This window comes from Ischnura elegans, chromosome 11 (assembly GCF_921293095.1).
Source record: "Ischnura elegans chromosome 11, ioIscEleg1.1, whole genome shotgun sequence".
NCBI classification, from domain to species: Eukaryota; Metazoa; Arthropoda; class Insecta; order Odonata; family Coenagrionidae; genus Ischnura; species Ischnura elegans.
This window is the reverse complement of record NC_060256.1, coordinates 96476889-96489653: the sequence shown is the minus strand read 5'-3', so window position 1 is coordinate 96489653 and position 12765 is coordinate 96476889. Positions and strand designations below refer to the sequence as shown.

Here is a 12765-nt window from a genome sequence, read left to right as displayed (position 1 = left end):
TGATTTGGCGCGGAGGCAGATAAAGAGATTATTAAATTCCGATAGAGATGAGAAAAAAAAATGGAAGCTACCCTATCAGCTTAGAGGAGAAGACAACTTTCAGGAACAAAGGCTTACAGCCAAGCAAAGCGTCGAAATCCATATTTAACCCCAATTAACACCAATCGATAAACCTTCAACCAGGAAACTCATTGAATGCGCGCGGCGGAATGAATACGCACAGAGACTTGGCTCCACGTTCTACACATGAAGACGATGTCAGGCCCACCCTTCGAAACGTTGCGCACAGTGGGCTAGAATCGAAAAAAGCTGGCCAAAACCTCAAAATCGATTTTTTGAGCTATGAAGTTGAAACTTCGCATACATATTTTCAAATAAATTTTGTATAACTTTCCAGATTATTTATTTCCTGTGTTTTCACGTTAACAATATATGTGAGGTCAAAGTTGAAGAAATTAAGTGAAAAACGATCACCCTCGATTTTTTCTGAAAATTGCCAACTTTATCCCCGTGCAGTGGTTTCATGAATAGTCTTATCGACAAAGCGTTTATGCCATCTTAATTGCCAATTCTTTTTCTTTCATTTGAAGGGTTTTTAAAGATTGTGTTTTGTCAATAACCATAGATATATAACAAAATGGCGGAGCATGTTTTCAGCCCTTTATTTACATAAACGTAGAGAAAAGTACATATTACCCCCGACTTCCGCCAAGTGACTGATACCACGTCGTTCTATAAAGCTTCTACATTGTGGGTCTTAAGTAAAACCTTGCTACAACTTGCAACCCCGAATTTTAAATCGTTTTTTCGAGCGTGCGGTCGACTCCGGTTCTGGCCGGCGGCGGCGGAGATTACGGCGACGCGGCAAGCGTGTGGATGCAATATGGCCTCATTCACTTTTACATGTGGATAACCGATATAATAGTCATAGAATATTATCACCAGAAAGTAAAATTAATAAATATTGCTACGAATGACTCTTATTAGGCAATCGCTGGGCACTGCAAGAGATGCACTGAAAGGTTTCTTTCTTTGAGACGCGTCGGGACCGTATATCCGAGTGCGATGGGAGATTCGATAAATATCGGCCCGGGCGTTGGAATTGGGGATGCTGGTTGCGTGTAAACGTAAGTGTGGTGTCAACTCACGCTTCTCAAAGCTTGTCGACTGATTAACTCGGATAAAACATCGTGGGCGTATTTCTTGGGCACAAGAGGTGAAGCCCTCCCTCCACAAGCAGCCGATGAAAAATTCAAAGCGAAAGTACTCAATTTGTCGTCTAAACAGATAATTCGTGACGCTTTGGCGTTTTTGCCCCTTGGCGTTGCTGCCCGTCAAGAGGCCGAAGGGAGCTCTGCCTGATAGGATTGAGGGTGCATGCCCAGTACATGCAATCCCAGGCGAGAAATTAAACCAAGTGTACCGGAGAAATATCCAGATTTTACTTAATTTAATTGTTTTATTAATATTAAATAAAAACAGCCACTGCTATGTCATTTTACAGTTTCCAATTAATGTTTCAGACATTTTCTAACACAAAATTACAGTTTATTTACCACCGGAAGGACGAGATTTTCTCCCGCGTGTAATGCTCAAAATCAAATTTCACCCCCCTCTCATTTTCTCTGCTATTCCTCTGAATGAATTCCTCCTGACTCTGTGGATACTTACCCATGCTGCGCTATCATAGGAAGAAGATTTTGCAATTCCTCATATGAAGCTTTAAAATAGATTTTACATCTAGAAACACGGCAATGGTTCACTTTGAGCCATAGCTATTCCTCTGCCATAACTTCTCATTGGGCTCCTCATTTTCTAGTTCTGCACAAGCAGAGCACTTATTTACTGATAAAATAGTAATTGAGAATGCATATAGATCAGTTATTGAAACCTTCTCATTCAATATCAATTCTTTTCTTCGATAGATGTGCTTTCTTAATGTGCGGGTAGCCCAAATGTCAATTATTGGCATATTTATTTGGTTTAGCAAATAATTTATTCATTTAAAAAAGTCACTTTTAAATTTGCTTCTCGGGAAACCCTTTTGAGAACTGCTGATGGCGGTAATCATACGGAAGGGTTGTCTATTGTACGTTCCTATTCTTAAAATGCAAATTAAGACCTTGTCCTTTGGCTGGTGCTTGGGTGAGTTACGCACGGAGGAACACGGAGGAGTTGAGGCAAATTTCTTGTTACAAGCCAGTTGGTGGAGTAATAATGATAAAGTAACGATTACTCTAAGAGAACATAGATTAAAAGTAATATTTTTTCACAAGTCAGGAATACAAGAAAAAATACCTGACAGGTATTGCTAATTTGTAAATGCGTTACTTTAACTCACCAACCGACATCACCTGGAGTTCGCGTACTCCGCGCTGAATAACTTGAATTACGTGCATGGCTCTCTGTCTGTGTGTTTGATATCGACACTGCACGTCATAAAGCATATTACAAAAATTTTTTATCACACGGAAATGGACTCACTTCTGGTATTCACTTTGGGAAAATTATTACGTGCTCATGGCAAATTTTAAATCATTGAACCACAGATTATCAGGGCATTACCATTGCGAATGTTGTGCTTTGCACCTCAAGTTATATGGAAAAAAATGAGAAAAATGATAAAATATAGGCTTTGGTATAAGTAAATGGAGACAGTAGGTTCCGAATTTTCTAATAATTTTTTATAGCCTAAATTACGAAGTTGACAACAACAACCCTCAGTAACAAAAATTCCCCAGTTCAACTACTCCACGTGTGTGACGTCCCTATGTCATTGCAGAGACTCGGAAAGGATTTTTACATGACTTTGCGTGACGCGTGCCTATTCGATAAGTATTTCACATGCCTCAAAGTTGTTGAGGCTTGGGAACACACCTACTTCAGCGTCTATGCATGACAAATATGTTCTTATAAATTTCACGGTGCATTGACAGGAAGCGTAGATAAAATTTCAATGGCGGAGAGTATATTGTGAGAGCGGGATGTGTGAATGGAAGTAGGGAGGGATCTAGCCTAGGAGAGTAGTCCAGGGCTGAGTCACGTCCAAGTTTATCGGTCAGTCGCACGAGCACTTCTTCGCCAGCAAACAAGATTGGGGGGCAACTTCATGGGTCGGATAAACAGAGCGTCTGGAGCCTTTTCGCACCATCACTTCTACGCCTCCGCCCACAGAATATAACGAAAAGGATGCAATTCGTCGCGACCTCTCCCGTGGAACTCCAGGGCCTCCAAATTTTTCGGCTTTGCCGCATATCTATAAAAAAAATCCATTGCGTCCTTTGTGGTCGCTCTCTGTTATTATTGCTAGAGGTGCAATTTATTTTGTACGAATATATATTTCGTAGCTCTAGATCCTTTCGAAGTTTAAATCATTTTTAATTGAATCACATTCTATTTCAAACACTCGGGCAAACAAGTTTTTAAACCAACTCCGCAAAGGCATGCGCCGATTAACTTTTAATCTTTTGCAAACTGGCTGAGTTGTTGGAGTGAGTTTTTGACTCACCGGAATAGCATTGGTAAGTCGCTTTCGACGCGACCGTTGACGTGAGAGAGGTGAGCCGAAGCGCGTCGTGCGCATTTAATAATTCAAGGGAAGTGCAATTGCCTTATATGACTGTACTTCTTTACTCCATTTTCTTGTCCTTCTATGGAGCTTCTACTCATTCATGCGTTGCCCAAATCACAAAAATGTTCCTATTTCTATGATTTTACTAAGATATCAGTTTGCATTAAAATTTATTGTAAGTAATTTTCCTTCTACTATGGTGTAATTCACGTTGCGACACTAAAATATGCCGAGTAATGCGACACCTTAATGAGGGAATGTGCACGAGAATGAAAATGCTGAAATGGGTATGACCCGACGCTCATCCATCTAGCCAGTGCTATAGTCTCACTCTCCTGAAGTTCATTTCCAAGACGATACAACTATGGAATACTTTTCAAGAATATCAGTGGTACGTCATAGTTACATTGCTCATAACTGACTAAAGAATTCAATATATACTATGGTTTCTAGTATACTTCATCGATGGCAATTTTTACTTTCGTAAATTTATTTATTCGTTGTAATATTATCATTCGGGTACTATGAAACTTCCTTGGATATTCGTGTATCATTTATCGCTCTTATCTTGTTCTTATCATCGTTCAATTCATGGCTACGGGTTTCTGGACTTTTTATATGTTAACCTAGTCATGCATAGTAATGAACTTCGAGGTGAGAGCACTTAATTGAAGATAGGGTGCGGCTGTTATGTGGTTTGTCAGCTGTCTGTGTTGTTTTATTACCAAGCTCGCCTGTGCCCAATAGTTGCATACAATCTTAATAACTTCTTAGTTTTGGTCAGAAGAGAAATAAAGTTTTAGAGTGAAAAAGGAAAATGAGATGCTTTTGGCGTTTATTATTTTTTTATCCTGCTAAAATACTTGGAAAGAGGGAATGACAGTTGATTGCACATTTTATAAAAAAAATTGAATGCATGATGTTATCTTTAGTTTTGATTTCGTATTCTCCTCGAAATGCATCAAATATAGGTGTTAGGGAGGAATACATTTATTACGCTTTGATCATTTTGCTAACCGTCGTATTAAAATTGCAACCATGGACGGCATTTTTGTTGGCTGCATAATTTAACAAAACATTCAACTATTTCCCTAATTATCTCCCTCAGCGGTTTCTTCATGAAAGGTATGTAATATTTTGCGTCGTAGCCGGAAGGGAATTTGAGTGGAGTCCCTACTCCATATCCGTGGATTGAAAACATTGAGGGAGGAAGCAATCAATCGTTCACCTCGGCCGTAGCTCGAACTGTTCCTTTTGAATCTGGTGCTAGTGCTTCTGCCCTTAAATTTAGCGAGGCGATGATATACTTTTGGATTTCATGTCGCCAAAAAACTCTGAATCACTTCTCGTCAACTTCCTGGGGCGGAAATAAAGGGAGGGCTAAAATGTGTACATACGAAATATTTTCAACGTTCAAGTTGTGTGCCATCTTTCTCTTGAAGCTATCGTAGCATTATACTTCCTACCCATGCGGTCACGCTGTCGTATTTTCAAATTTTTTTATATTGCAAATTTATAAAATGACAAAATTATTTGCTATAGAAATGAAAATTCTCGGAGCCTATTTTAAATGTAAACTTGTATTGATTTTGGACTTCCCGAAGACATGATAGCTTAATACGGTGCTGCCAGCTTCAGTGTGTAAAGCAGTCGATATTTCGGGGGATCCACGTTTGACTCCAAGGTCAGGTGAATGATTTTGATCTCTTTAGATTATTCCGGTATGCTCAAAATGAAATGGATAGATGGTGTGATTGCTTTGGAAGAGAAGCTGAGTAGGAGAGAAAAGAAGGCAATGTATGTAATCGGCCACATCATCATTACTCGATGGAGGAAAGAAAGAGTGGCCGTTGAAGGAGAGATAGGAGGAACGGAATAGCGGCAAGGAATACGGGTAGACAAGGACGGAATGCAGAAGAAGACGTTAAAATATCAGCCGATGGGAGAATTGATGGGAGAGCTGCGTCAAACCAACCCTCTGATTGACTGTTGATTATGACGACATCCGTTTTTACTATCCTCAGCACCCAAGTTCTGCTGATTTCCGGCCCTGGAAAATTTTCCCTTGACCACTAGCCAATCAATTATTTCCATTCCTCACGTTTCGCACAGTTGCTCCTCGACCGTGGTTGGTTTCCTTATGATGATGATTTTAGCGAAGGAATGCAAATTAAGTCCAAGACGCAGCCGCATTCCTCAACCCATTCCACTCCGTCCGACTCCCCGTCCACCAATCAGATCGCTAGGAATCTGCCGAGGGGCAGTCGATGGGATATCAGCTTCGATCGTGCCCTTCCTCTGCAGCCATGCCTGTGCGCCTCCGATTTGAAAGCAACAAACTGATGGACGCGCTATATGTTTTAGGCGTACAGGAATGAAAAAATTCAATGGGTGCTGGATTCCGGCTGGGCCATGACCCATCAACAGGATGATTTTGTGGCTCAAAAATTGTTCCGTTGGTGGCGATGTGTGAGAGCTGACGTTGTCGTCGTGACCAATGATTCGCCTTTAATTTAACTTATTCCGAATTACTCCGAAGACTTCTTGCAAAAAAGGGTCGTACTTTGCTTTAATGCCACTTTTGCCAAGTGACCGCCAAAAACGAAGGAACATTCTTTATTCTTTAGAAATATAAATATAAACCCTTGCTTGCATACACATAACCACCTCGCCTACCTCATCTTCGTTTCAACTTCATGAACTGCGTGTTGCCCCACAAGATTAAGTCTTTAGTTTCCGAGTAGAGTAATAACCTCCACTTTCCATCCCAAGGCCATTCATGATGATGAAGCTGGCATCCTACCAAGAAATTAACGTTAGGTCGGAATAAGGTCGGATCTTAGACCCTGATATAAGTGAGCAACTTTCAACAAAACGTATCCTAGCTGGAGAGTTATGATGAGAGGAACAGCTGAACCCAATTTCTGGGAACAAGATGCGTGTGGTAAAATTGTTGTCGTGCTTTGTGCTTTATATATATATATATATATATATATATATATATATATATATATATATATATATATATAAATAATTTAAGTTAATGTCAATACACACAGAGACACAAAAAAGAAACACTCACATTGGATAAATAAACTTGAAGCTATCGAAGCACTTCCGGCTTCTTCGTCAGCTGAAGAATGAATGGTGAGGAAAGGAGAGGGTTGGAAAAAGGAAAAAGAGGGGTAAGGGGAGAGGTGTATGGGGAGGGGGGAGTTAGGAATAGGGGTTAGGATGCAACGTTCAAACCCGGGAAACTATTGGCTTGAAAGTGCCAAATGCACGCCAATTCGAGGGTGTGGAGGTTGAGGGCGGAGTCGGTGGGAGGGAGGGAGGCAATAATGGATACTTTGTAGCATTGATTGAAAATGGAATCATGTGAAAGACAATGTGTGGGAACTGGTAGAGAGGAGTGGGGGGAAGATGGACAACAGGAGGCGCGATGATTGTTAATTCTGAGATTGAGAGGGGTAGTGCATAGGCCTATATAAAAAGCGGGGCAGAAGTTGCATTGAAGGAGGTATATGATGTTGGTGGAGGTACAGGTGGTGGAAGGAGATATCGGTATATATATATATATATCTGCTATGAAGCATCAATGTGGCATGCATCCTAAATACTTTTATTTTATCCCAAATGTAAAGATTATAGGTTTCACATTTATTTGACATTTCGAAATTAATTTACGATACGATCTACCTTAGTCCAAATGGGCTTATCAGCAGGTGACCAGTGGAACTTTATAAGCTGTGTCTCTTTAGCCTTTTTCGCCCTTACTTTTTCGTGTTACGTGGAATGGTAAGATTTCTTTAACAATGTGGTTCTGATGTTACGATTAATCTCCTCCAGATATGCCGATGGTCTCCTTGAAGATGGGCAGCAGTCTGAACCCGAACGACATCAAGGAAGGCGACGACGTGTACTTCGAGTGCAACATTAAAGCGAACCCCAAGGCGTACAAGCTGGCTTGGTACCACGAGGTAAGCACCCTTGTTCCCCTTCCTCCTTTACACCGTTAAAACGTTGCAAACTTTAAGCACAATCTTCTTCTTTATTTGAAGTTACGTTTTTTGAAAATAAATTTAAAGTATGAAATTCAATGTTTTTTTTTATTTTTGAGAATAATTAAGTACAAGGTATTTATAAAATATAGGAAGCATAACTTAATGAACAATGAATTGACTACCTACGCATGAGATTCTGAGTTCCAAAGCGACGCTAAGTCCGTAAAAACTGGCTTTTCAACAATTTTCAGTGGTCTTAGAGCAAAACTAATCTTAAGTTTAAAAAAGACCAGTGGAAATAATTAATCGATACTGGTCAAAAGAAGAAAAAATGGGCGTTTTTACACAATTATGATTTTTGTCGTGTGTTTATGCTAAAAATTGTGTCTTTATCGCGTCTTCTCTTTTGGTCCAGTTGGATATTTGATAGATTTTTTACATAATGCTTGAAAAATCCCGGTTTTGAGCAAATAATTCATTTATTGTTATAATTGTACTGTACTATGTATTTTTGATAACTCCTTGACAAAGGAAATTTAAATATAGCCAGTAATTCTATGCAGTCACCTTAGGCTCCTCTTTGATGAGATCCCATCAATGAGATGCATGGTATATCCCCTCTCCATAAATTTTCCGTAAGTTATTGCTATGGATTCAAGAGATACTTTCACTTTTCTCATAAAAATTGTTTCCCAGCTTCTCTTCTACCGGTATCGTTTACTAGTTCATTTCCATATTTTCTCAAAATAATCCATTCCAGTGTACACGATTTTCGTTTTAGAGTGGTCTGAAGACGCTATACTTCTCTTCCGAACCATTACGACCTCAAAATATTATTTTTCAAAACAGCTTATCTCAACTTTTGGTTATTTCAGTCATCCCTTATAATGATGCTTTTAGCATTATTTTCAAATTTCCTTTTCGGCTTCTTAGATGTAAAGAGCTAATTTCTAAGGAAAGCGCGTAGATTATATCGAAATTGTTACGACGGTAATATATCAAATTTTTTGTAAAAATTCTGCTTCCTTGGGAAATTTATAATTAAAATAGCGAAAAGGTGGTTGTTAACTGTTACTTTCATTTAAATCAATGTAGTTATCCTTTCGAAATGCAAGATAATTGGAGCCTTCAGCCTTTTCATTCATATGAGATTAAATATGATGACAACGTGCATCATCATGGCATTGTAGAGCCTTGTTGCTTAAGTTATATAATAAGGTACTCTTTTCTTTGGATCTTGATTGTGTTACATTATGTGCTCGCCTTGGTGGCGTCATTCTCCCATTTGGGGGCTTTCGCCATCATCCTGAAATATTCAGAACGTGTAAATTGGACCATTAGTAAGATTTACCTCTATCTTAAATTTCATAAGATTTTCCCTCGGAATTACTTATAGAATATTAAGCGACAAAATTCGATTGGTCGAGATGAAGGGACGGACCGACTCCTCATTAATTGTTTTATTACACTATACAGCGAAGGCAAGTGCACTTGCTGTCGCCTTTAAAGGCAACGATCTCAAGCATCAAGCACGCCCTCTCTTAGACCATTGGTTAGAGGTAGACTTATTCTTTGGGCGGCTTCCTCAGAAAAAGCATCTTCCACATGTATCCGTCCCGCGTTGCTGCTACTAAAGTGGTCGCCAACGCCGCGGGTGGATGGCCTCCGAAGCTCTCGGCCCTTCCATGTCTCACTCCTACCTTTACACGACAACGCTTTCAACGCCTTCCTCCACTCTGTGTCCATGTCTCCTTCCTTGCCACTGCTCAACTATTCGCACTAGACCACTGCCTGCGTCTGCGGTTAGTGCCCAATAGCTCAGTGAATATTGTAGCAATTGTATTGCCTGTTAGTCTCTTCGATATGTAATGATCATGGGGTAAGAATTTAAACGGGATGTTCCCCAAAATGCACAAAAAATCTAACCAATTAAAAATTAAAGAGGGACGTTTTAGCATGAGTAAAAGCACCCAAGCTATCTCATTTTGAACATTTATTTGCTTTTAATATTGAATTTGCTACCAATGCATGACTTACTGACACCCACACAAATGTTAAGCCAGTAAAGATTGCCTTGACATTCGCCTAACAATTCAACGTGTTTAGTTTCAATGAAAAATCTGATGATTGAAAAGTAATTATGAGAATGGAATGGCCTCGCTCGGCGTCAGTTTTTTTCGCCGCGATGGAATTCTATTCATTGAGTAATATAATACTTGTGTTCATTTCTAATGTCCTGTAATTACACAGGGCAACAAAAAAATTTGTTTAAAACTTGTTTCCATTTTATTAGCTGATCTTTATAGATTTTGATGTGCCGAATCCAAATCTGGCTTTAGTTTTTTTGTATCACCCATAGTTTCCAAGCAATATGTATTTAATTATTAGTCTAATACCCCTATACGGTATACAGGGAAATCATTGAAACACTGTGTTACATCATAAAATTGTTTGTATTTACTATAGCGTGATAATACAGGGTTCACTTTTCAACTGGAATTGGTCTACATTTTCTTTCCCTTTTTTCCTTGAAGCTTCTTGTGTAGCTTTTTCTGCGATGAATCGCTTGCTGAACTTCTCGGTGAAGTACTAACAGTAATCCCTATTATCTTCGTTCGTTAGACCTACTTCTTCAATTATATTATAACTATAAAAAAGCTGTTAAATTCTGAAAATATTGCTTGATTTCATAAATTTAACTATAGAATGTGAATAAACGGTGGGTGATACAACTTTATAACCATCATATTTGGATTCAGCAACTTTAAAAACATAAGAATAAGGTATTTTCAGTAAAAGATTTTAGTCATTGTTGGCCTGCGTTATGAGCAGCAGCAAGAGCTATCGATGGTGTAAGGTATTCATATTGAAAGCCAGAAACTGTTCTTTATCTCATGTCACTTTTTTTTTCTTTGTACAGGGAAGGGAGATTGTTCACAACGTTTCGGCGGGTGTGATTCTCAGCGACCAGTCTCTGGTGCTCCAGGGCGTGACGAGGAACAGCGCGGGTGACTACACTTGCCTCGCGGCCAACACCGAAGGCAAAGGATCCAGCAACCCGGTCACGCTCAGAGTCATGTGTGAGTGCATCTCCATTTAGCGTTCGCACGACGAATGCACCTCCGAGTATATCAATATTGCCACTTGTACAAGCGCCTTCCAAATTTTGTGCTTTCACGGCGAAAATCAAATTGCAGAATCAAAAAACATTTATGATGTACCTAGAAATGTATTTCCTTGATCTTTGGAATCGCCGCGATTCAGTCTATTAAAAATAGGGAAACATTTGAAGGGCTCGGGGGTTACTAGAATGATAATTTCGCAAGAGCTGTTTCAAAATTAGATCTTCCCCGCCAACGCCGCATATCCACGAGCATTCACTTTACTAGGTAAACATAAAATCGCTATTATTCTGTGTTGTTAATATTATGCAATTAAGTTTACCACAGTATTTGCCGATGACCTTGTACTCTTTACCCGTAGATTTTGTTTGGTATTTTATCCGCGAGGGATTTGTAAGCGTTATCTGTGCTTTCTGAGTCTAGTAAAACATGAACTTCATATCGATTGCAGAATTCAAAGTTCACCATTACTTCTAAATTTCGGGAGTTGCTCAAAATAATCATGTATAATATTTCAGATATAAGGTGAGAGTTCTGAAAGATTTAATTTTAGATCACTGCATCTAAATGGATGATCATATCATCATCACCAAAATTGATCAATCCGGAATTGGTTTGACCTAGCTCTGTATCATTTTGTCATATGTCCTTATGGTGAGATGCCAAAACATTTTATCAATAGTCATACGGATAAGTTACTTAAGTACGTTACTTACTATAAGTTAAGTTAAGATGGTAAAAATTCGCACTTTAAGTATTTTAGGATAATTATCATGCATTTATTTTATGTCGATTCTAACTGTAGCGAAAGAAACTAATGGTTAATCATTTTTCCCGTCACTTACAAATTCGAGATGCAAGTATATTATTCCTCCAAGCGCAACAGTTCATTTGGTTCCATTAATGGCATATTTCCACGCAGTTAGTAATTCTTGCCTCTAATCGAATGAGGGCATCTTGGATTTCGTAGAGATCGGGTAAAATGAGGCCAATTGATGGGAATGTCCATTTCACCTCGTGCTACAGGAGACTGACTGCTGCTTTTATGTGAGTCTTTTATTTGCTAGTCAATGTTCCGTGCATTTATTCAGATGATTCCTATAAGTCTTCCTCACCATGATTTATGCATATAAACATACCTTATTTGACTCCACCAGCATAGCGAATCAAATATCTGGTGTATAAGAGTATATGAAGTAACCGAAGTGATGATGCCATAAAATGTCGCGTTCTGAATGCTTCATAGTAGCATAGCAAAGGAGGCCGTCCCGTTGGAGATTCACCTATGTTGCCACTGATGGCGCTTTCCAAAAATACCCTCATTGGTGCATTAGGCGCAGTGCGAGTCATTTATTTGTTTATGTTTGCAATAGAGCATTCGCATGCATGCCATAGCACGAAATGCTATGCTTACGATGGATTACATCACCACGAATATCATTTTCTGTCCCAATCTTTGTTCGATCCGCCCTATAATCCTCCTCCGTGCCCCCCGTTCATCTGCGAATCCGATGCCGAGCAGTAAAGAGAGAATGAAAGAGGTGAGTTCGCCCATCCCACGCCAGCCCAATTCCACGCCGCCGCATCCGTGGCGCCGTGAACAGTTGGCCGCCCGCCAGTCTCACCGGTTCTGCGGGTCGTATAACCACCGAGGATACCCTCACATCCCAGATTCCCGCTGCCAGGCGACGCCTATCGGCTCCTGATGATAACTTTCTATGCAATCCGAAGGTCAGGTGATGCCTATAGCAGAGAAAAACAGGTTAACCTCATTTGAACTCTTTTTTGTCGAGAATCCACTATTGCTGAGAAATTAGCGAGCAATATAAGGATTATTATTGATTAACAATCGTATTTTTCATTGTTGTTTTCATAATGCCAGTCAAGGTGATGATTACGATATACATTTGTAAAAATGGAAGACAAATAAAAGCATGGGGAGAATCAGAATCATTTGACGCATTCAAAACGAATTTTCAGTATATCAGCGTGTTTGTGAGGCTCAAAATCTTTATTATGATAGCAGAATGAAACAGAGTTAACCGTGCTCGTAATATGGAGTTACTTC

The 12765-nt window shown here is 39.5% G+C and overlaps 1 protein-coding gene across 1 annotated transcript in view; it reads left to right on the top strand.

The window, feature by feature from the left end:
- Positions 1-12765, top strand: part of LOC124167671 (B-cell receptor CD22-like) — a 773246-nt gene that overhangs the window by 687600 nt on the left and 72881 nt on the right. Inside the window, exons 8-9 of the mRNA XM_046545655.1 lie at positions 7421-7551; positions 10496-10655. Of these exons, the coding sequence (XP_046401611.1) occupies positions 7421-7551; positions 10496-10655 (291 nt within the window). The remainder of the gene's footprint in view (positions 1-7420; positions 7552-10495; positions 10656-12765) is intronic.